This window comes from Protomyctophum parallelum (genome assembly GCF_964188405.1).
Source record: "Protomyctophum parallelum genome assembly, chromosome: 19".
NCBI classification, from domain to species: Eukaryota; Metazoa; Chordata; class Actinopteri; order Myctophiformes; family Myctophidae; genus Protomyctophum; species Protomyctophum parallelum.
In genome coordinates this window covers 32,793,229-32,817,925 of record NC_139717.1, presented here as the reverse complement: position 1 = coordinate 32,817,925, position 24,697 = coordinate 32,793,229, and the positions used below count along the sequence as shown (strand labels likewise).

Here is a 24,697-nt window from a genome sequence, read left to right as displayed (position 1 = left end):
CTATGATTTGCTGCCATCTTTTGGGTCATAGGCCTACATGCAACATGTATTAGGGATTCTAATAATAGCATGTAGGCTATGGGGGGATAAAATAAAATAAATTCCATCTAAAGTATAAACAGTAAAAACAAGAGGTGGGGGTTATCTGGGGAAAGCCAGATTGAAACGGATGGTTTTGTGGGCCGTTTTGAAGGATGGGAGGGTGGGCAAGTGATGTGGTTAGCAGTGTGTTCAACAGGGAGGTAGAGGTAGGGGCCCGCCCCGGGACCAGGTTGATGAGGGCCAATGGATGTGGTAAGGAATATGTTAAAGTTAATTCTCTTTAAGGGGTCAGTGAATATTTTTGGTGGAGTCAGGTGGACTGACTCATGTGATGTGATGTGACGTGGAATCTGGAGCACAGCATTGGTAAGCAAGCAACTCTGAACATATAAGTTTATACTGAGGATTTTTTAGAGGTGATGCCATGAAGGATGCTATTGCAGTAGTGTTGGATAAACAAAATCAGTAAATATGGTACTGTGGTACAGGTAAACATTCTTAATTTAACCTGACAAGGAGGGCTAGACCCTATACAATTAACAAATTGTTATGCAGGACATAGAGGAACGTTCGTGATATATAGTTAGCATGAAAATGTTTTTGATTGTGTCGCTGTCATTACCCTAACACTGCAACACAAGCTGCAAGCTTAATGCAGTAAGTGACCCTGTGGAAGGACAGGACACTGTACAGGACACTTTTGAGTTTTGACTATAGCCTACATTGTTTTATTTTCTCAATTGGAAATGCACATATCTGTAACACCTTTAAAACATTTTAAGACATTCTAACAAGATGTTTACTGTACCATATTTACTGAATCTGATTTTGTAACGCATCCCATCTGACCCTGAACAGTAGCCTACTCAGTCAGTAGCCTACTCATCATGCACAAAAAAGGTGTAACAACCCCACCTGGTGTCTAAATGAATTAACGCACTACTAACGTAGATTAAACTCCCCTGATTAAACTGAGCTCAGGGGAAACAGAAAAAACCCGTGACATTCTTTATTTTTACGATTTTGAAATAGCCTTTCAATTTTTTTTTTGCAAACTCCACCTTTATTTAATTTTTTTCGTTAATTTAATTTAATTTTATTTTATTTTTCTGGCATCTAAACGTCGACGTGCATGCCTTGGCTACTACAGGACGTCACGTGCCCCGCCCACAGATGTCAAAAACATGGCGGAAAGCGAACTAAACGTTGACAGCATCATCTCTCGACTACTTGAAGGTAAAACGTAACCTTTTTCATGACGATTTTCCCGTCTGTTTTGTCTGTTCGTCTAGTATAACGTGTGTTTATTGCACGCTTTGCAGTTTTGGATGGTTAAAAACAAAGATTCAAAATGCATCCTCTTTCGTAACGTTGTCGCATTTGGATTTGTTCAGCAACCAAATGGACCCTTGTCCCTTTATACCCATTTGTGAGACTGAGAGAGTTGAGTGTACTACAAACACATTTATATACTCAGATCGTTAAAGACGAGGGATTTGGGTGTGGTTGCCAAGTAGGTTTGAACAATATCATCTAACAATAATAAGATTCACAATATACTATACTATACTATACTATAGCCTACTTCCCTACTATATACTATACTATAGTTAATACAATCTTAATACAATCAAAGTTTGATTATTATTATTATTATTATTATTATTATTATTATTATTATTATTGTTATTGTTATTGTTATTATTATTATTTTGCATGTTTAGCTATTCGATACTATAAGCATCTAGCCTAGCCTTGGATCAGGACTATCATATTGTATTTTATCAAGTCTGATTTTTACTTTCGTATCTACATAGATAATATGCAAAATGTCAATATCGATAATAAACTACAATCTATAATAGCCTTGATCCAAGGCTAATATGCATAACTAAACTGGCACAGTTGAAACTCTCATATCATGAGCTTGCCTTGAGCTACAATGTATATACAGTACGTATTATACAGTACGTATAATAACCATGATGTTATACTAGCTGATCATGCTATGAAACCATAATGTGATCTTTACCCGGTTGAATTGCTTTCCTGGTCATTTCTTATCACACTCATTGGACTTTTGCCTTTTATAGTGCGAGGATGTCGCCCTGGGAAAGTAGTGCAGATGACAGAGGCGGAGGTACGAGGACTTTGCATAAAGTCACGGGAGATCTTCCTCAGCCAACCCATCCTGCTGGAACTGGAGGCTCCACTCAAAATCTGTGGTGAGTACATGTCGCTACTGCTTGGTGAACAATATGGGTGCGTTCGGAAATTCGCACTGAGCGCACTGGTGTGCCCTCTTGTCGTTTGTTTATTCAGTGCACAGTGTGTTTAAAAGTCTAGAGCGCTGCACCCTGGGTGTGCTGAGTGCCCGCACTGACTGACCCTACTCAGAAGTTGGGGTTGTTCAGTGTGAGTGCGTCACTGTGGTGTCTTGAGCACTCCCCGGGGGCGAAAGCTAAGCTAGCTAAGGCAAGCATTTAGTACATCACCATACAACTGTTCATCATTTACCTTGGCCCATGTTTTAATTGGTTAAAGTAACAAGTTTTAACTGGTCATTCCGACTCATTCGTAGATACTGTGCGCTCTGTGACGTGACACAGAACTGAGCACATTCCTTGTGTGCATATCTGGACGCACCCAATATGACTTAAAAGAGGGCTCACAATGCATCATATTTTATGGACCAAACTAACTTCAGTAACGTCTCCAAATGTTTATGTTAGCGGTAACGCTGAACTTCTCTAGTCAACATAACTGCCAACGATACAGTATACAGGCACTGTCAGGCAGTAAATGAGACATATACAGTATACTGTACAATGTCTCTTATTCACTGAAATAACCATTCTCTGAATAACACACGGTACTGAGATTAACCACAAGGCCACTGAGTTTCCCTTTATGTTCTTGAAAAACATAAACACCAGGAGATGTCTTAAAATGTTATGAATGTTATTCAAACTAAAAGTGTACTGATGTATTTAATTGAGGAATTAATTTGTTAAACCACTTTTGTTGACTGGTGTGCTCCAGAGGTCTATTACTTGGTCCTCTCTTTTCTCTTAGCCGAAAAAGATTGGGTCCACCCGAGAAAATGCGTGAGGATAAAAATATCCCAAAGGATTGTGATATTTGGCATTTTGGGGCCTAAATTATTATTATCTGTTTTATTAAATCTATTAAAACTGGGTATCTGTGCCATTTTAGATTTTAGCGTTGGCTATTCAAAAATAGCAGATATATAAGCTCACAGCACATCACTTCGTTCTGGGTTAAAGTCTATTGACGAGGAAAACTTCCCAAACTATAATGCCAATTTAAATTGGTTCGGAGTTCATCTCTAGTGTTGTCATGACCAGTGATTCCAACATCATGTATTACATTGATTGAATGAAATATTTATTACAGTTTGCAGAATTACAGTACATTTCAAGCAAAACTCAATACAAAGACCGTTAACTGTGAGTGGACGGCCCAATAAAGCATTACACTTGTTTACAAGAGGGTCCACTTTGTTCAATTCATCAAAACATTTAGAGACGTACAAATAGACACTTCTATATAGCCAAAGAACAGAACAGGAATTCATCATAAAGGAGGTAAAAAGGGAAAAGAAACATATACAGTGAGGGGAAAAAGTGGTGGGGGATTCCGATTTTATGGGGGCAAGTTTCGAATTGCAGCTGTCCGTAGGTGCCCTTTGAAAGCGGTTTTGAAGGAGTCAAGGGACTCTCATGTCTTATTGACTGTTGGTAGGGCGTTCCACATTTTGGTGACAAAATGTGGAGACAGCGTGACAGCGAAAATAATTTAAACCCCTTGTTTGTGCCGAATCTGGGTTGTACATGGTTTGTTGCACTCCCTCTGATGTTATGGGTCTGGACTTTACATTAAGGAAGTATTTGGTGGTGTATCGAATCTTGTAGACAAGACCCATTGCAAGAATTGCCATTCCAGCCTGTCAAAGTGGGCAGGGGTGAGGTGGGTTCGGGGGGTGAGGCCAAGTAGGAGCCTGACCAGTTTGTTTTGGGAGGTCTGGATACATTAGGTTGTGACCCGAGTGTGGATAACTGTACTATGGCTCTTTTCCAGGTGACATCCATGGCCAGTACACAGACCTGCTGCGGCTGTTTGAGTACGGGGGTTTCCCTCCAGAGGCCAACTACCTGTTTTTAGGAGATTATGTGGACAGAGGCAAACAGTCCCTGGAGACCATCTGCCTGCTGCTGGCCTACAAGATCAAATACCCAGAGAACTTCTTCCTGCTCAGGGGGAACCATGAGTGTGCGTCCATCAACAGGATCTATGGCTTCTATGACGAGTGTAAGACGGGAAAACACAATACGATGATTTAATTGCTATTAAGGTTTTAAAAATACATCTGTTCATTTTTATTTGGTGCTGATATTGATGTTCTAGGCTAGTCCAATCTAGCAATCCAGTTAATTATGTACCATCCTAAGAACCATTCGCTAATGGACAATTTGTGGGAAATGTTATTTTACTCAAGAATAAGCTTTGGTTAGTGGATTAATTGTGCAAAATAAGCAACTACATGCCCTAAAAGATCATGGATCGATCTCGTCCCCAGTGTGAGACTGTAAAATAATTTTGAGTTATCTTTTTGAATATTTTCATATAATTATTTTCATGATATCGATAAATTGCTTTCCTGTAAAAAAATAAATCATACATTATCACATTCTGTGCTCAGCCAATCAAATCACCACATTCCATGGTACAAACACACAAAGCTGTGCACCCCTCAAAAGTCCACAATTATCACCAACTGTGCTTCACTTCTTCCAGGCAAGCGCAGATTCAACATTAAGCTGTGGAAGACTTTCACAGACTGTTTTAACTGTCTGCCCATTGCTGCCATCATAGATGAAAAGATCTTCTGCTGCCATGGAGGTTTGTCAGTATGGTCTCTTATTGACATTTCATCATGGTGGTGTGATTTGAGTAGCTTTAACGCTGTCTTCTGTACTCTTCAGGACTGTCTCCTGACCTACAGTCCATGGAGCAAATCAGACGCATCATGAGACCCACTGATGTCCCTGATACAGGTTGGACATCTTCCCTTGCTGTTTTTACACTACACTAAATATCTTTACAACAACACTGTGATGCTCTGTCAGCTTGTATCTGCTAATTAGCTTTTGCACCAGATAGGCTATTTTTTTCTTTTGCCGCTTTCTTATATTATTTAACCAATGTTTGACCAGTTATTATAGTATTGTTTGTTGATTACTTTTGATACAGTAAATTATATTTTATCATTTAATTAAAAAAAATTAGGTATTAAAAAGGTCCTTAAATTGTCTGTTACTGTCATCTGCTGACCCCCCCTAAAATCATGTGGAGACCCACAGGTTGAGAACCACAGATCTAGTTTGTGTTCATGACTGCCATCTACCTGCCTGTTGCTCCAGGTCTGCTGTGTGACCTGCTGTGGTCTGACCCAGACAAAGACGTCCAGGGCTGGGGCGAGAATGACCGGGGAGTCTCCTTCACCTTTGGAGCTGACGTGGTCAGCAAGTTCCTGAACCGACACGACCTGGACCTCATCTGCAGAGCTCATCAGGTAGAAAACACCTGAGACTGGATGCCATGAGTGTGATGTCTGTTTGACAAAATATCGTTTTGTAAAAGAAACCATCCGGATAGGTTTAATTAAAAATCACACTTGTATGAAGTGAGGGGTGCTCACATCATCATACATCATCATATTCCATGCTCAGTCAATCAAATCATCACATTACGTGGTACACACACACACACACACACACACACACACACACACACAAAGCTGGGCATAGGAAGGGAGAGCGCCAAAGTAATGGGGCGGAAAAAAGTGCTGATCCGATTTACTAAATCAAACACTGTCTTGTAGGTTTGTATTAACTATTTTACCGTCATCACCGCCATCTCTGTGGGCAGTGGTGGCTGAATTGATACTCGTAGAACACCACCGTTAACTTTAATGTTAACTGTCTTATTTTGAAAGCCGTTTCTCTCGGAAACGGGGAAACCGGAAGTGAATAATCGCTATGTAACAGGTCCCGTGAATGTTATTTAATTCACCCAAAACATACGTAACTGGTGATCTCATCGTTTATAGAAATGAGCCACAAATCAATCTTGTTTTGATCAAGAAAGCAGCCTGGAAGAAGAATCTGTTAGGATTCTAAAAACTCTGTTCCCATAAAGTGAAATATCCACTGGCTTATGCTGTCTATGGCATAGACTGCATAAGCCAGCGGATATTTCACTTTCCCCGGTGTTACAGGTGTTACAGTGTTACAGGCGCTAGCAGAACAGAGTTGTGAACCGTAATCAATATTATATATTTAAAAAAGCGGCAAAAGACGATCTCTGTGATGAGAGTCCAAATAGGTAAACGGGTCAAAAGGCGATCTCTGTGGTATTTGAGTAAATAAACTCCTTCATAAATGTACAATATACATATTGTTGTACTTGGACAACCGTTATGATCATGCATTGTGGCCCCACAGGTTGTTGAAGATGGTTACGAGTTCTTTGCCAAACGACAGCTGGTGACACTGTTCTCCGCCCCAAACTACTGTGGGGAGTTTGACAACGCAGGTGGAATGATGAGTGTGGACGAGTCTCTCATGTGCTCCTTTCAGGTAAAGTTAGATTTATACTTGCAGTAAGGAGTGTGATGAATAATCAAATTGGTGAAGCCTCATTCATGCAGGTTGAGGATTTTATTTGCGGTATTTGCGTAACTTTTTCATCACTAAATAATCGCACAATCAGCATTGTGACGCCAAAACATCAGTACTCACAGCACTCACAGTTCCGTGAGTGCTGGCAGCTGGTATTTGCCTCTACATTAGAGGCAAATAGACTTTTACTTCACTACAATTATTTGAAAACTTTTGTTACTAGATTTTGATTATTATTACAAAATACATTACCCACTTCAGCCCTTTTGGCCATTTGAAAAATGGCACAGATCTACAAGCTCCCAGTGCGTTGCAGCCTAGTATAGAGCCCTGGCAAGTGCAATATAGGTCATGGGCAAGTGCAATAGTATATATATACTACTGATGATGAATTTGCACATGAACTTTGGACTCTGTTCCATCTATTTATCATGTGATTGTGTGGTCCCCCTTATTTGATCTACCGGTATTTATCATTTTATTTGTTTATTTTACTATTTTTAATAGTGCTCTTATTAATGGATTGAGATGACTTGACTGGACTGGACTATGACGGACTAACAGTTTATGCCATGAAGTTGCCCTCTCTGTTGATACTACTGTGGGTTATGGTTGCACTAAACGAAATTTCATTGTATGTCTCATACAGTGACAATAAAGATCTTATCTTATCTGAGGGATTATATGTTTTATATATATATATATATATATATATATATATATATATATATATATATATATATATATATTTTTTTTTTTCAGTCTTTCATGTATATGGATGAAATTAAGCATCCTTTGAGTTTGAATGGTGATGTAATTCATTAACCATCACCATGTCTTTCAGATCCTAAAGCCATCAGAGAAAAAAGCAAAGTACCAGTACGGAGGCGTTAATTCCGGGCGTCCTGTCACCCCGCCTCGTACTGCTCAAGCCCCCAAGAAGAGGTGAAGCAACTTCCCACAAATCTTCCTCCTTCCTTCCTTCTCTCCCGGGCAATATTCTGCCTTTCCTGGCTGTTTCTAACGCTCCAGCCCTCTCTTTCTCAGCTTCGTGTATAGACATTTACTGTATTTATTTACTGAGTGGTTGTTGTTTTTTCTTTGCTTGTTGGTATTTTTATGAATATGTAACAGTGTTTCTTTTCTTTTTTTAATGTCATAAAAATAATGTGTTGCTCGGTCCTCATGGTTGCATACAGTAGTTCAGCAATACTAAACCAACCTTTCGGAATGAGCAACATGTTTGGAAAGGACAGGACGTGACGCTTCTATCTGCCTTGAGATAATAATCATTACCATAGTGACTTTGTGAATGTGTGTTTGCATGTGTGATTGAGATGGGTTTCTCACCCGAGCCAATGTAAAAAAAATACATTCTTCCAGACCACTGGGTCAGATGTTCCCTGGCTTAACTTTATTCTGCCAATGAGCGTCATTACTGACATTGTCCTTTCACATATTTTCTGTAATTTAGTACAGTTGTTGCAGTATTGCTGGTTTGACCATGGTGTTATGTTGTTGGCCTCAAGAATGTTTCTTCTCCATGGTAATAATGAGACTGTATGATTTTCTAAGTTTGAGTGCAATAAATATTGCTTATAAATGTGTGTTTGTGTAAACATATCTGTAGAGGCCAATAAGTTATTATATACAAAGTGTAATAAAAAGCTTATAATTGCCATGGACTGTCTCAAAAGGGTCTTCCCATAGGTGTTCCATATTAGACTGCTGGATTATGAAACGCTGGTGGATCCATACTAGCTACTATTACTAGCCGTCTGTAAGGGGACAGAAATTTGTATTTTAACCTTGTGTGACACAGGTGCAATCTTTTCATTGTTAGATTAACAAGCAATGGCTGAACAGAACCGCTACACTGGGTTAAAAATAGCATTTCCTGTAAGTGTGAAACGGTCCTGCTGAGTGTGCAGAAAGTGAGGGGAGAAAAAAAGTGTTAAGTAGATTAACTGAGGAGATTCAAGGCAACCTGACAACTAGTTCAATAAAATAGACAAAGCTGCCAGTGCACCACAAGCACCTACGTCAATGTACTGACAATGTCACCAGAGAAGCCAAGTGAAGTTCAGAGCACGCTTGTCGTGACAAGCTGTGACTACATTGTGCCACCGCTTTACATTATTTTACAGACTCCCACCTAGTGGTATAAAGTACATTTTCATCCCACAAATGAATTTTTGAATGGTGCAACCACTCCCTTACGGAGCTACCGGTATGGGTGGGTGGGTATGAGCACGAAAATAGCATCAAAACACTAAGGGCTGTATTTTGCGTGTCTTAAGTACCAGGTCTTATTCCCTAACTTGAGTCGACTAAAGACCTGGAGGCGTGATCAATGCTCTTTGGCCACTCAGAATAGCCAAATGGCATTGATCACGCCTCCAGGTCTTTAGTTTACTCAAGTTAGGGAATAAGACCTGGTACTTAAGACACGCAAAATACAGCCCTAAAAGTCCATCTAAACTCTAAAAGGTTACATATTTGGATCTCGCATGCATCTTTCATGCCTTTGTGGCACACATGATGACAGGTTTAGGGTTCAGAAATGCCAACATTTTCACATTCCATCTAAACTAAAAGGTCATCTGTACTATAAAGGTTGAGTATTCTGTTCTCACATACCTTCTGCACTATAAAAGGTTAAGTATTCTGTTCTCGCATAACTCGTATGCCTTTGTGGCACAGCCAATATGATGGGTTTATAAACTGAAGGTTTAGGGTTGGAAACTGCTATGGAACTTTTTCACACTCCAACTAAACTCTAAAAGGTTAAGTAATTCGTTCTCACTTGCATCTTCCATGCCAGCGTGGCTCAAGAAATAAAGTCAGGGGGTTATGATGGCACGAACGTTCTAGGTTCAAATCTCAGAAACATCTCAATAAACTAAAACAAAATGACAAAATCAAACTGGTGACTAAAGAAAATCTGATTCAAAATAATGCCTTGATAAAAGCTAAAATGGCCAACAGAATTGATCAGATCAAACTGATTAAAGAATCTAATCAAACTAATAATATGGAACGGGATAAAAAAATAAAATGCACAAGAACACCACTTTGTTTAATAATATGTAAAAGTATTATTGGAGCTCCCTCTGGAGGTGGGTTCCCTCCCTCCTACCCGAGCCAAAAGAGATTACCAGGCCTTTCACATTGATGAAATGTTTGAGGTTATATTATATTTAAGGTTGAAGGGAGAGGTGGCAGGTCAAAGGTGAACATCCACACACAGCAAACACATCTCCCCCTGACAGAATAACTGAACCTACAGAGATATACACCCACTGAGGAATACCGTAGGAACGTATACACTTCACCAATATAACCAATACTGAATCATTATGGGAAAACCACTCATTTTTAACATTGAACTATGTCATTAATATACCTTAGAGTTGTTGTGTAGAAGTAATATATTAGGCCTACAAACAATTCAGGTAGAAAAACACAGCAAAAACACAGCCAAAAACAGGAAATGATCATAAAGGAGGTAAAAAAGAGGTGTCACATGAGCCCAAATTCTAGACCTCAAGTTCTAGGCTAAACAGCTATAAGGGGTGTGTGTGTGTGTGTGTGTGTGTGTGTGTGTGTGTGTGTGTGTGTGATGGGGGAGATAATTCACCCTCAGTGGTCTAACTATAACTCTAACACATCGGGCACTAAGACCATGTAACCACTAACCACCAAAACTAGTGTGGGGGCTACTTCCGGGTTGGGTACAGTCAAGTGAAGTCCACGGCACGCCAGCAGTCATCAAACTGTACTTGTTGTACAGTACTGTAACATACACTGAGCACAGGCAAGTCACAATCTATCTATTATTTTATTTACCAACGATTACTAACTAAACCATCACTGCACTGCCACATGTAATGCAATGAGAGAGACTGCCAATGCCATACAACGTCATTATAATATAGTGTGACTGAATTAAATGAATCATGTACAATAATGCCTCAATGAGTGTGTAATACTTATCTCTGGCTCTTGCGAAATTATTTCTGTCCTGACAGTGACCATTTATTATAACCTCCCAGGTGAGCTGTTATTCATTCATTCATTCACGATATTACAGTTTGTCACAGTGTCCTTTGTCCCAACCCAGGGGTGTGTGAGTGCGAGTGTGCAGCATGCATATCTTTTGTTTTATGGACTTTCTGTAGGCCAAATTTGCCAATTATTTGGTTCTTAGAGGTTTTTCTTGTCAAGGAACCCCCGGGCCCGTCTCAAAGTGTGTTGTGTCAAGGAAGGACCCCCAGTAAACCTCTCCCCCATACTAGATATACGTAGTGGTACCATTTGGAGAGATAACAACAGGCAAACACCGATCAAAATAACAATTCTACATTCTCTAATTGTGTAGACTTATTGTAAATTAAGTGATGCAGATGATTAACAATAATTTAACTCTTGAGAGCATAAAATGAAGTCAAATGGACCCGTAAGACATGCTGCTGTCTGTCTCCTCCTGACTCTCCTCTATCCATCAGCAATGTCTGGAAACCCTGCAGTGGTGATGCGAGTGGTGGCCTCTGCCTATGCTGTGGCTGAAAAGGCTGGCTCCATTGTGAGGAGCGTCCTCCGCAGTGGAGAGCTTGGTATTGTGCAGAAGGTGGGAGCAGATTCCAAATACTTTCTAGTATTTTAGAATCTATGTCAATAAAGGAGGCAACTACGGTATAGGGCTCTGCAACTGTCAATTATTTTCTTTCGTGATTATAATATTGTATTGATGACTTTTTTTGATATGTTTCATAGTTTATCAAATCGATTTGATGTTGTTTGATTAATAACTGTTGCACCTCTGGAGGCAAGAATGCTGTGCATAGAAATGGCACCAAGTCATGAGAATCACTCAATGAATGGATGTAAGATTTTGAAATTCTTTTTGCCCTTTTGATTTTAAACAATAAGGTAGGAAATAGGAATCATACCTCAGTTACACTCATTTGGTGTATTTAGAAACATCTGTCTTTCGGGGACACAGTGGCACATTCGTTTGTGCTGTCGCCTCACAGCTAGAAGGTCCTGGGTTCGATTCCTGCTGGGGACCTTGTGGGCTGGTTGGAATATAATAATAATAATATTAAATAATAGAATAAATGTTTTTACTGGAACTTAAAAGCCAGGTATTAGAAAACAACAAAAAATGAAATTTCTCTGCCAAACAAAGTTTTTCTTTGTATTTCCATGCACAGACTGGGGTTAATGATCTGCAGACCCTGGCTGACAGACTGGCCCAGCAAAGCATCTGTGCCTCACTATCTAGACGCTTCCCTAAACTCACCATCATTGGGGAGGAGGTGAGTCTGTAAATTAGGGATGGCACTATCCATTATTTTCTTTGCAATGATTCTATTGATTACTTTTCTTTATTAATCCAATGATTTAGAAGCATACTTCTTATTTATATTTTGTTATTTTTTTTTAATACAAATTGGACCAATGAATGAATTATATGATCTGTCCACTTATTTATGTCCAAAAAGTGACATCAAAGATTTTTGTAGCCTGGTTAACCGCTCACCCTTGAAATCGCATTTCTATTTATTTGTGTGGAGTCTCGACCCTGCTAATGCATGGTTGGCTGTGGGAGTACAGCGTTGACAGACAACCCCTTCTGCATAACAAAAACGTGGCGTCATCTCCAGTCTCCAACCAGCTATTTAAAGAGGAGACGCTGTGAAGAGAGGGGCTTTTATGGCTTGACCTCGTCTTATCACTGCTTGCATTTATAAAAATAAATGTATAATCGATCATAAATCCTTCCTTCTGGAAGTATGTGCGCCACGATGTTGTAGGTTGTGCTCTATATAATTATTATTATAGAGCACTTTTTGGGGTGTTTTTTGTGTGTAGTTTTAAACTTTCATATGCTGTAGGACCTTCCAGACGAGGAAGCAAAGGAAGACCTTCTAGAAGATGGCCAGGCTGAAGACATCCTCCAGAAGACCTGCCCTGTGCAGTACAGTGATGTCAAAGAGGAGGAGGTACTGTAACAGTAAAGAGCATTAGCGATAGAGCCAGGCTGATATATCGGTCAGGTTGATATAACTGCCATTGACTTCTTTGATGACAATTATGCAGCTATTTTTGAGCAATTTTCAACAATATTCAGATGTTTTTAAAGGCTGATTTACAAGCTCACAACGTGACACGTGAGGTTGTAGAAAGTTTTGGAATAGGGTTTAAATAAAATGTTTTTTGTTTATTTTAATTTTGAGGGGCACTAGCATGCCCAGCTTTGTGTGTCTGTGTGTACCACGGAAATTATTTGATTGGCTGAGCATCAAGTCAAGATTCTAATATCAGGAGGGGCATCGAACCCAAAACTCTGTCAGATAAAGAGAGTGAGCCTATTTCATGTACTGTACATGGGCAGTTTACAAAGTATAGTTTTATAAATAAAAATGTACCAGTGTTGCATCCTACACATTGCAAAGGATGGCTAGTCATTTTGTCACAAATGATTTATGTACAAATTGTACATTGTACATTTGTCAGTGTTGTCAACAGCAGGTTGATGTAGTCACTTGGGAAATAGTTTCTCGAGACAGACTTTCATCAAATTAAAAGGAAAAGAGGGCGCTGTTTTTCCTTTAGTTTTTGACGATGGGTTCTCAGATTGCTTGGGAAGTGACAGCTTGCTAGTTGCTACTGGCTCTTTAAACACTACACAAGCAACACACTCCGTATGTAATGTTCTGTGCACTTGCTGTGACCAGGAGGGGATTGGGAGTCCTTAAATAAGTTAAATCAGTAGGTCAATGTGGATTTACCACAATAAGAATATTACTGTTGGTCAACAGCCTCAGGTGATACATAGGGCGCGTTCGGAAATGCGCCCTGAACGCACTGGTGTGCTCTCTTGTCGTTCGAAAATCCAGTGCGCAGCGCACCGGGTGTGCCGTGTGCCCGCACTGAGCGACGCTACCCTGAAGCTGGGGTTGTCCGGTGTGATTTATGTGAATGCGTCACAGCTGTGGTCGTTCGTAAATTAGGCACACTGAACGCACTCTGTGACGTCACCGCCCACCACACTCAACAAACTGACCACATTCCACATGGGCGGCGGTGGCTCAGGGGTAGAGTGCCTGGATGGTAACCGCAAGGTTGCCAGTTCGAACCTGGGCTCCCCCTGCAGAGTTACTGTCGAAGTGTCCTTGAGCAAGACACTGAACCCCTAATTGCTCCCGATGTGCTAGTTGGTGCCTTGCATGGTTTCCGCTGCCATCGGTGTATGAATGTGTGTGTGAATGGGTGAATGTAATGCACAATCTCTGTAAAGCGCCTTGGATAAAGGCGGAAATTAATACGGTTTCTGAATGTGTCTTCTCTTAGCTGGTTGTGTGGGTTGATCCCCTTGATGGCACAAAAGAATATACAGAAGGTAAGCACTTCACCTGTTCATTACATCTGTGCATGCACGTGTGTGGTGTGCATGCATATTTTCGGCCCGGTGAGCTGAGACTGTTTAGTGAATCATGAAGCTCGTGGTCTTGATGCTTAATGGGCATTTTCTGTCTGTTTACCATTGCATTGGCTCTCATATCGTGTTACATTACTGGTAGCTATTGGTCGAGTGCACCAAGCTGCCAACTTACCGGCAGCAAACTAGAAGCCTGTATGTTTTATCGACACATGTGTTAAAGTAATTTCTTCCCTTTACATTAGATCTTTTCTCTCCCTCTACGTTTTAACTGAAAATCTTTTCTGGGGACTGGGGAGTAATTTGGGGTTTTTCAGTCTGCATTTTTGCACTTAGATTCAGGACTGATGATGAAGATTTTTCCCTCTCTAGCTTCCTGTCTATTCCTGCATTATCTTTCTCTTCTGTTCCTCTCTTTTCATTTCATTCTTGTTGCCCAGCTGCAAAGCGTCTGCATCTCCCAGATGACCCCCAGATGCCCCTGAGAGGGTCGGACAGCTCTCAGCTTCGCAGTACTGCTCTGTGTATGGCAACAGAAGGCACTGGGACTGTCTGTCGACTCTAGATAATAGGCTCATACTGGGCAGGGGAAAAGGGCATCTTCAATGAAAGGCCTCCAGGGAAGACTAGCTAAAATATGTCATTTTATAGTATACCCTTTTAAGTGTATCTTCTTTATGTCCTCCAGCTGCAAGCTGTCATAATACTTGCATACTCAAAGTAGGAAGACAATTCTACAAAAGTATATTTACAACGGTGTCAACTGTTTAGTGTTTAACATATTTTGTTGAAGTCCCTCTACTGAATGTCTTGTCTTTTAAATGCAGGGCTCCTGGATAATGTGACTGTACTCATTGGCATTGCATATAAAGGCAAAGCCATCGCTGGTGTCATTAACCAGCCATTCTACAACTACCAGGTACAGTTGCACTGGAGTAGGGTCTATTGGGCCACCCGGGCCATGGCCCAATCAGTTTAGAGTTGGCCCAGTCTAACTTCAAAAAGAGGGGGGTGAAAAAAACCCAAGAAATTGCATTGGCAGCCCTTCACCCCTGTGTGTGCACATTTCTGTTAGTAGCAAACCACAGCAAGCTGCCTTTGTTTTAAATGGTCCACCATTACCATTGCGCTGACCCCCCCCCCCCCCCCCCCACACACACACACACGCTCCCGATTTTAATTTGCCCAGTCAATAATTTAATCCACACTACGCCCTTGTACAGTAGTAGTAACATAAATGGAATGATACTGCAAGCGTGTCTTGAAAGCATTCCCTCAGACCTTCCACACTTGTGTCCTTAGCTTGGAGCAGAGGCAGACTTAGGGAGAACTCTGTGGGGAATACCGGGACTTGGAGCGTTTGGATTTCAGCTTCAGGAGGTCCCAGGTGAAAGACGCATCATCACTACCACACGTTCCCATAGCAACAAGATAGTGACAGACTGTGTGGATGCCATGGAACCTCATGAGGTCATTAGAGTGGGTGGAGCAGGAAATAAGGTCAGAAGATGAATTTTAAGTTGATGTGCATGAATTGCAATAGTCAATCCTTAAAATAGTCATCAAAATAATGATATTCATCAGTGGTCATTGAGTTTGAGTACAGTTAATTTCATGACTGTGAACTGAAGCACATGCTTGCTTGCATATTCCTCATCTGATCTGCACAGATTGTTCAGCTGATTGAGGGGAAGGCCTCTGCCTATGTCTTTGCCAGCCCAGGATGCAAGAAATGGGACACATGTGGTCCTGAAGCAATCCTGCGAGCCGTGGGAGGTAGGAAAGAAATAAAACCTTCCCACATATTAACACCTGCAGTTCTGTCATAGTACCAACTTGCCAAATGTGTATTATTGCTTATTATAAAAAGTATCCCAATACATAGTCCACATAAAACAGTAAATTGTATTGGTGCCAACAATGTGTAAAAAATAAATCTCACAAAAATATATTATTTAGAAATACGTTTTGACAAACAAGCTGCATGTATGATGTTGCTTCTTCTACATACAATACATGGGAATTCAGATTATTTTCTGTTCTTGATATTGTGACAAGGCTTGCACAAAATTAACCAAGTGATTTATCTTTTGTACGTAAATATTTATTTGGTTCCTCATTCTTTCCCCCTGCAGGAGAACTAACAGACATGCATGGCAATGCATACAGCTACCATGCTAACGTTAAGCACATGAACTCTGCCGGGGTCCTTGCTACACTACACAACCACCAGTACTATGCCAGCAGAGTGCCACAGTCAGTGCTGCAAGCGCTCACGTCAGACTGAGGTCAAATTCACTCAGAAAATGAGACTTTGTGTTGCTGCAGGGACTCAAAACAGAGATCTCCAAATTACTTTATTTTTTATAAAATCAATTGTGTTTTTTGTCTATTGCGAGACTAATATGAGATTTTGTGGAAGAATGGAATATTGGTGGTTGAAAGTAAGGACAAATCACCATACTGTGAGCTTTGACTTCTGAAGAGCATGAATTTTCACATTCCATAGAACAAAATTAATAACCCCTTCATTGTACATCATTGCAATTCTCAGGATACTGACCAGGACCAAGAAAATAATTATGTATAACTTAAATCCTATAATTGATCGATTTAATATGCTGCATGCCATGAGTATACAGACTTGGTATTCTTTATTCTGCTAATCAAAGAGAAATTGGTCATAATACCACACTGTTTTACAAACTAGATGAAAACCTTATAGCCACCAATTATTACTTCAACCTCAAATATGACCTGGCTAAAACCATAGTTGAATAAAATGCATCAGCAGTAGTAGAAAGAGGAAAAACAATTGAGGCTTCAGAGGTTGAATGAAGCAAATGTAATTAGGTTGATTGAGAACATGTGGCAAGAGTTCATAATTCAGAAATACTATGGTCCTTTGTCTCCTGTTGTGCTATCATCAGTAAGTAAATATCTTTGTTAAACACCTTTATTAATGATTCATTTATTGGTGTATATAAATTATGTTCCTAAAGATGGTTTTCAACAAGAACCTAAATGTGTCTTAATGAACCCTGATCATCAGTGGGTGTATTTGTAGATTGTTATTCTGTTGACACTTTGCTTGCTTTTAGAAACTTGACATTTTACATTTATTTCACCCCTTTATTTATTCCCAAACATCTTGAAAAAAGAAACAATGTGTCGGTAAGGTGTGTCTTAAAGGAAACTATTTTAGTATAGTTGGGCAAAGAAATAAAAACAAATCAGATTTTTATTGCCAACACCAAAATTATCTTTTCCCATCTAGAGCATTTTATTCTGCTAATCAGGTCAGACATGATAAACAGTCTTGTAGAAACACAGGCCACTATTACCAGTTGATGCCTTGCCCCTTTAAAACATTGTAACGTTATCAATTGTTACCACTTCGCAGTACCTTGCCAGACAGACGGTCAAATGTGAAAAAGTTGGCATCACGTACATTACCACACAGAAGGGAAAACAATACAAAATTGTTATTCAAATTAGTTCCCCTCCCCCAACAATCTAAATCTAATTGTGGTTTTGATTCACACATATATATATATATGTCACAAATGTCCTGGTTCAGCAATAATGCTTCTAAAAAGACAACGTTGGTATGACTGCACTCACCGTCGGGCAGAAACCTTGTTATCTCTATATGTCAACCTTTTCCCCACAGATTAATGCCGTCCATCGTACAAGCGTGTCAAACAAAAGGAGTGAAAATAGCTGATCTACGACTGGTAGATAATCTCAATAGATTACTGGTAGGTGTTTTATGACATACAATGCCTTACTTCATCATACAAGTGTCACGCAAAAGTAGTAAATACTACATATCTACAAGCTCCCAACACGTCTGGTCGGCTATTTTCACCATTTTAAAATATCTTTTCAAATAAAGGAACAGCTTTGTACAAGGTTTCCACCCGACAGAAATAATTTACTTTCTTGCCTGGCATCCCCTCCTTTTTCCCTCTTCACCTCACCACCTACTCAAGTGTCACAATGCAATGCATTATGAGCAAGTAGAGTTTCACAGAATGTTCAGTTATTTTCACTGAATGTGTGCCTATGACATGCCCAGAATAGGGATAGGGTTAGGGTTAATCAGATGAATCCATGACAAATCATTAATTATTTCACAAAAAAATACTAAATGAAGGGGTAGATGAAACATCTAGTTAAGCCTAACTGAAGCATGAATTGTGTGATAGGGAATCCAACTACCGGTAAATATTTGTCATCCATGTCTTACACACTGGTGTAGTGCCTTTCCTGTCATCTTGGTCCTTGACATCACCTGGTTGGCTGTTGTGTCATGAGTCATGACGTGTCTATTTTTTTGTTGTTTGTGTATGAAATTGCTTCAAGAAATAGACAGACATTTAATGTCAATTTACCATTAGTTACATTATTGTGTGAAACCAATTTCACTGGTCTGTTTGATCTGTATGGATTTATAGTATGGTCATCAATCACTGAAAATATATATCCCAATCGTTAAAGATGTGTGATTTCAGTGAGCAGCCAGTAGACTGTATCCCATTTCTCCTTCCAATTGCTCTGCAGTAATTGTGCCCAGGATCGGCTGGCAGTCTGGGTTGAAGACAGAATAAGCGCTCATCTCTCCAGGTTTGCGTTCAGCCGGGCTCCGGAGTCCTTCATAGAGCCAGTAGAACAGGGAGATGATGAAGAAGGCCATGCCAAAACCCAGTTCAGCAAACAAGCCAAGAAGAACCAGCCACAGTAAGACCTTTAACAGAGTCAGATTTGTGAATGCAAACTGTCTTGATTTCAGCCACCGGCCCAGGGCACTGTCCAGCAGCCAATCTGGACCATCCTAGTGAGGACATAACAGCATGTCATGTCAAATACAGCACATCTGTAGTTTAGATCAAAATGAGCAAAATACTTACACGTTTAACTGTGGTATTGGGGCCGACAAATGGGACACATGCCCAGCTCAGTTGAACCACTAGCCCTACAAGCAGAACCCAATGGTACTGAAGTTTCTGACATTTTTGAGACCCAGTTACCATGGGGTCCTATTCCACCTCTACACAGGGACCCTACGGGTCAGCCCGGTTCGGTTCGGATTGGGCTGACCCAGGGGGTTCCGAGAGGGGCTATTGAACCACAAGAGCACTATGTTTTGATGCACATTTTTTTAAATAATCTTTGACTTATATCAGGGGTAGCCCCTTTCGGGACCCTACGTAAAACTTTTTTGATATTTTGTTGAGTTTTACGTTGGGTCCCTGCTCGCTACTGTATTTTCGTATGGAAATTCCTAAATGCGGATGTGGAGATTCTCTCTAAAATAGGCCCCGCGGCATGTGACGCCATTATTTTCCTTGAGTTATTCTGAATTCGGTAACTTTAAGTAGCTATACATCCCGGTGCGAATATCTCCTGTGACCGATTTGGTCGCTTTATTTCTTCTTGTTTGTTTACCGTTTATTGTACCGCCTCCCGGTGTGCGGTTGGCTTGTGAGGCTACGTCCCTGCCTCTGATCTGCTGTGTCATAGCTATAGCGCCACTAGCTAGCCAGATAGGCGGTACAATGAGGTGTCAATAAACAAGAAGAATCCAAGCTTCCAAATCGGGCAAACATATATTAAAAATACTTAACGGCTTCCGCGCCACAGGAGATATTCGCAAAGGTATGTATGTGTACTTATACTTTACATATTCAGAAAGCCTCATACTGAAGAATATCGTCAAAGAGCGCGGGGAGGCGTTTTAACATGTAAACATGAGCCAGTAAATGTTTTAATCAGGTGGCATGGACGACGAGGAACAGGACCCAATGCACTGGGTCGAACAAATGTCAGAAACTTCAGTAGCATTTGGGTTCTGCTTGGAGGGCTATATCAGGGGCACCATAAGGGGTCATGGATCCTGGAACAGGCCCGATTCTTAAAGAAATAACACAAAAGTCTAATAGTATGGTGGGTGTGACTACTGACTACACGGTGGTTATCAAAACGTCGTGTGGATCACAGTGGAAATGGAATTCCATCAATCCATCTACTGTGCCAGCCCCTATGTATCACCATTTAACTTACCTTGACTTGATTCTTCTCTCCGGAAATGAGAGGCCTAGTGTCTTCTTCCAGTTCATGTTCTTGCTCGACAGCTTTAAGTTCACTTATTGCACTGGCGGATGCAGCAGGTGTGTTCTCTTCCTTCATTTCTGTTTCTGGTTGTTGAACAGTACAGTCACTACTTGTCACAGCATTGGAAACCCTCCTCCGAGCTCTGAATTCTGCAAGCTTCTGCTCCATAACATAAGCTAACAGCTGGGTGTAAAACCGCTCTGTTTACGTGGCGGTGGGAAGACAGCTGCTGCTAACACACATTCAAGCTCCGTTAATCAACAGTAATAACTTAATGTTTCATAGCATTTTTTGAATGAAATACGGTTGGTTATCCTCGATGCAGAATGCAGATCCAATATATCAGACAATGATTGTACACGCGGACATATCCTCCACTGCTGGAGGTTGTTTACCTTTCATTCCAGTTTGCACCTGAAAGCAGAACGTTAGTGTCGTAAATAATCACATTTTGCCGCAAACATAGCGTTTTACGACAGATTTTTTATTTACCTTCCTGGGCTAGGTCGTTTTCATCTCGTTGTGGTGAGTTGTCTACTTCATTACTTATAAAATATAATGTAACACATTTCATGATTAACGGGTTTACCGTATCTAAACAGCTCATTTGACAGCACATAACCTCATATAGGTTGCTTAGCTCGATAGAGGAAGCTCAGCTGACCCTGATAACTGCATGTATGGAAGAAAATGTAGTTCATATATTTTAGCTTAAAGGCTAACCGTAAAAAAATTAAATAAAAACGTTTGTGAATCTGTTGTACTAGCCGTCAATCATATCGTCAATCTAGCCGTCAATCATGGTGGTGTTGTGATGTTCCCAAAGGGATTGTCAATTATCCAACAACAAACCTAGATTGCAAATTGCGGCTACAGTAAGACTGTGTTTACTGTTTATACCTTAAAACACAATCATGTGTCATTCTTTTCCCACAGACATGGCCTCAGCCCCAGCACAACAGCCCACCCTTACTGTTGAGCAGGCAAGAGGTCAGAATGAAGTGCTTGGTTTGTTTCTATTTTCCAACACCATTGCCAACACAAGGATTTGTGTTTTAATCAGACAAATGAAAAACAATTCATGTGTCTGCTGTGATGGTGCTAAAAATAATACTACATAACACCTTTGCTACTACTGTAATTATATATAATTATAAATGAAACCCTAATCATTGTACACAGTTATTGTTTTTTTTTAAATATACAATTGTGTTCAAATATTATTTTTAATTAATTTTCAAAATTAAGCAATGAAAAAAAGACATCACAAAAGGCACAATTTCAGAGCATAAAACAGAAAAAGAAAAGTAAAATGTATTTTTCTCTTTATCATAATTTTGAAGCTGAGGAATTGTCGATGTTTGTGTTGCAGTGGTGCTTAGTGAGGTCATCCAGGCATTCTCTGTCCCAGAGAACGTGGCACGGATGGAGGAGGCGCGAGAGAGTGCCTGTAACGACATGGGCAAGATGCTGCAGCTTGTGCTCCCTGTGGCCACTCTGATTCAACAGGAGGTCATCAAGGCCTATGGCTTCAACAATGAAGGAGAGGGTGAGTCAACACCCCACACCCCTTGGCTATGACACGACAAAGATGTAACTGAAACATCGAAACGTTGTCGCTTTTTACCTGCACCCTGTTAATAAAGTAAGGGCCTAAATTGTCTGAGCTGCTCCAGTGCCTCCTTCTCTCATGATACCTGTCCTGCTTCTGAGATACACTAGACTGGCCTGCCATAGGCTAGAGTCGCGGTTGGAACTCCCTTCTGCATACCCCACAGCCTGTCTCAGGACTTTACTTACAATTTATATGGGGAGAAAGTATAAAAACCAGCACACTCGTATGCTGCAGTGTAATTTATTGACATTTCAACTTTCAAGCCAAGGCTCTTCGTCAGGTCAAACAACTATAAGTTATATGGGTGCTTGACATTATCATTACATTGTACCATATACTGTATAATGTGTATGGACTGGACAAGAACCCCTTTCAGGGGCATCCAGAGATTTGACTCCTGCACGGTGCATTCAGCTTGGCTGGGCACTACAACAAACGGTGTGCCTGTTCAGTGTGGAGCAGAACTGAGAAGGACAGTGTTTACCTGCACACGTTATGTGCCCTCTCTCAGTGCAGGCACACCTTAGCGCACAGCCGAGGACAGAGGAAGCTGACGACCGACGTCATTCTGGCTTTTTAGACAGCTGGTGGATGGAAAAGAAGCTCCACCTCCGCGGCTGACTGACGCGACGGACAGATTCCCGGAAACGCTCTACTCCGCGTCAGTCAGCCGCGGAGGTGGAGCTTCTTTTCCATCCACCAGCTGTCTAAAAAGCCGGAATGACGTCGGGCGTCAGCTTCCTCTGTCCGTGGCTGTGCTCGAAGATGTGCCTGCGCTGATAGTGACACCATTTGTCAGCCTTCTGATTGGTCCCTGACTGACTAAACAGCACTCTTTCTGCTTTGTTCCGCCCTGGTTCCGCCTTGTTTATCTTGAATTTGCTAAAACATAATTTTTGGGAAAAAACTAAAAACAAACATATGCCCAGTCACCATGCTGCACCTGTGATGTTCCTTTTTACTGACACCAAGTTTAAAATAAATATATAAATATAAATATAAAAAAATATATAAATCCGAAGCAACTGAAAAGCACGTTATTTTATGGTAGTGAATGGAGGGAAAGGTTTTTTGTCCAACCACAAAATGGCAACCAATGGGTGTGAGAGGGGCACAACCACGGGCGGGACTTGACAAAGGGTGAACCTGTGTCCGGTGACTATACGTGTATCAGAAGAGACACATGTCTAGTTGTCTACATCTTCCCCAAGACCAACCAGTGAGATAACCTTTCCACTAGTACTGCTAGTGATTTTGTTCATTCATTCACACATCATGCTCTGACAATGTTTGTGTGAAATTGTAGACTTCTTACATGTGCGATATATTTCAATTCATGCATTTCCCTACTTTGTGTCACCAGTCATCCAAAAACGTACTTAATGTTGTGATATATAATGTAACCATGCTTGTTTTTTTTTACGTTCTCCATAATGTTTTTGCAATTGAACATTTACATTATGCTGGTATGATGAAAGCCAACGAGGAGAGAGCACAGTATGTCGTACCTTTAGAAAGAAACGACCACGGGTGTGCATTTACAGTAACGGTACAACACAGCTATTCAATTAGTTTATTAATTTTACTTGTAGAAAGGGAAATATTGAGGCACAAGTTACACTATACTAAAATTGGTACTGACATTAGGGCTTCTTGAATAACAGTTTTCAGTTTAGAAAACAATGAGGTGGATCCAATTTAGATTTGTCCTTGATTTAACCACTTGAACCCTTGCATGCTATTCTGGGGAAACATTTGCAGAAAATAGCCAAATTACTGGCTTCAGATATTGTCAGCACAGATTTGGTGTAGAGGGGAAAAGCACGGACCAAGTGTATAGATCTGACCTGTTCAACTATTCATACTCCAGTTTTGGGTGATAAGGTGACCACCGAAAACTACAACATGACGTCACACCGTGGTGGTAAGCGACTCACCGCTCACCCAAACACATGTTTTTACTGTTGTCACCTTATCACCTAAAACTGGAGTATGAATAGGACTTAAGTAAATACGTTTTAAGTGGAATATATTGTCATCTTTTCAAGAATTCAGTGCTCAGTTAAACCTAAGAAAAGTAAAGTAATTCATTTCAAGTACTGTATGGTTACCTTTCAATATAGCATGAAGAAAAATAATCAAAAGCATGTGGAATGGGAAGATTCAAAGTCCCATGTTGAAAATGTACTGTTTTGCTTCCTTTTCAGGTGTCTTGAAATTTGCCAGATTGGTGAAAATGTATGAGACCCAGGACCCTGAGATTGCAGCCATGTCGGCCAAACTAAAGTCTCTCCTTTTGCCACCGCTCTCCACACCACCTATAGGAGGAGCCATAACAGCATCGTAAAATGTGTACCAATACTAGTGTTGCTGAATGGATGCAAGACTTTGACAATGGGCAAATCTGAACATCACTTTCATCTAGTGCTTTTGACCTTTTGGCACTGCCCTCTAGCCATCATTAATTACTAATTGTATAAAGATTTGTTGTTTGAGGCTTGGATGTCTGGCTATTCAGATGCAGTAAATACATTATTCAAAACTCAACCACAATCCTGATTTCCATTCAGTTCAACCAGGCAAAAGGTATACTACTGTAAATTGCTTTTTTAATGTTTCAGTATTTATTCGTTACCATTGTGCTCATGTCACTGAACCTTAAAACATTTTCTTTATTCATCTTTTATACCATTTTGTATGCTGTTTAACGTTGCCTGTCAATATGTAATAAAGTACTTTGAAAATGTCATCCATGGAACTCATTTTTACTGT

At 40.4% G+C, this 24,697-nt stretch overlaps 4 protein-coding genes across 4 annotated transcripts; 3 read left to right on the top strand and 1 right to left on the bottom strand.

Annotated features, from left to right (window-relative positions):
* Positions 1-1,226: 1,226 nt before the first annotated feature.
* Positions 1,227-8,368, top strand: LOC310877292 (serine/threonine-protein phosphatase PP1-beta catalytic subunit-like; the record flags this gene model as incomplete). Its single annotated transcript, XM_083791104.1, has 8 exons — positions 1,227-1,278; positions 2,136-2,267; positions 4,144-4,374; positions 4,861-4,965; positions 5,049-5,120; positions 5,487-5,638; positions 6,570-6,704; positions 7,591-8,368. 8 exons carry the CDS (start codon positions 1,227-1,229, stop codon positions 7,693-7,695), a joined length of 984 nt encoding a protein of 327 aa, XP_083647230.1. The 3' UTR covers positions 7,696-8,368.
* Positions 8,369-10,468: 2,100 nt separating this feature from the next.
* bpnt1 (bisphosphate nucleotidase 1) lies at positions 10,469-17,435 on the top strand. Its single transcript, XM_083790049.1, has 9 exons — positions 10,469-10,563; positions 11,255-11,376; positions 11,963-12,067; positions 12,647-12,754; positions 14,106-14,154; positions 15,021-15,112; positions 15,496-15,693; positions 15,864-15,969; positions 16,329-17,435. Exons 2-9 carry the CDS (start codon positions 11,257-11,259, stop codon positions 16,478-16,480), a joined length of 930 nt encoding a protein of 309 aa, XP_083646175.1. The 5' UTR covers positions 10,469-10,563; positions 11,255-11,256; the 3' UTR covers positions 16,481-17,435.
* A 136-nt stretch (positions 17,436-17,571) lies between these two features.
* On the bottom strand, positions 17,572-20,711 carry saysd1 (SAYSVFN motif domain containing 1). Its single transcript, XM_083790050.1, has 2 exons — positions 20,260-20,711; positions 17,572-19,030 (listed from the first exon to the last, which is right to left on the bottom strand). Exons 1-2 carry the CDS (start codon positions 20,476-20,478, stop codon positions 18,707-18,709), a joined length of 543 nt encoding a protein of 180 aa, XP_083646176.1. The 5' UTR covers positions 20,479-20,711; the 3' UTR covers positions 17,572-18,706.
* Positions 20,712-20,804: 93 nt separating this feature from the next.
* Positions 20,805-24,674, top strand: grcc10 (gene rich cluster, C10 gene). Its single transcript, XM_083790894.1, has 4 exons — positions 20,805-20,835; positions 21,247-21,300; positions 21,683-21,859; positions 24,133-24,674. Exons 2-4 carry the CDS (start codon positions 21,249-21,251, stop codon positions 24,270-24,272), a joined length of 369 nt encoding a protein of 122 aa, XP_083647020.1. The 5' UTR covers positions 20,805-20,835; positions 21,247-21,248; the 3' UTR covers positions 24,273-24,674.
* The last annotated feature ends 23 nt before the right edge of the window (positions 24,675-24,697 follow it).

Coding starts and splice junctions, on each gene's coding strand:
- bpnt1 (XM_083790049.1), top strand. CDS start 11,257: ATGTCTGGAAACCCTGCAGTGGTGATGCGAGTGGTGGCCTCTGCCTAT. Junction 11,377..11,962: donor AGCTTGGTATTGTGCAGAAG/GTGGGAGCAGAT, acceptor TTCCATGCACAG/ACTGGGGTTAATGATCTGCA. Junction 15,970..16,328: donor AATCCTGCGAGCCGTGGGAG/GTAGGAAAGAAA, acceptor TTCCCCCTGCAG/GAGAACTAACAGACATGCAT.
- saysd1 (XM_083790050.1), bottom strand. CDS start 20,478: ATGGAGCAGAAGCTTGCAGAATTCAGAGCTCGGAGGAGGGTTTCCAAT. Junction 19,031..20,259: donor GAGAGAAGAATCAAGTCAAG/GTAAGTTAAATG, acceptor TGTCCTCACTAG/GATGGTCCAGATTGGCTGCT.
- grcc10 (XM_083790894.1), top strand. CDS start 21,249: ATGGCCTCAGCCCCAGCACAACAGCCCACCCTTACTGTTGAGCAGGCA. Junction 21,301..21,682: donor TACTGTTGAGCAGGCAAGAG/GTCAGAATGAAG, acceptor TTTGTGTTGCAG/TGGTGCTTAGTGAGGTCATC. Junction 21,860..24,132: donor CTTCAACAATGAAGGAGAGG/GTGAGTCAACAC, acceptor CTTCCTTTTCAG/GTGTCTTGAAATTTGCCAGA.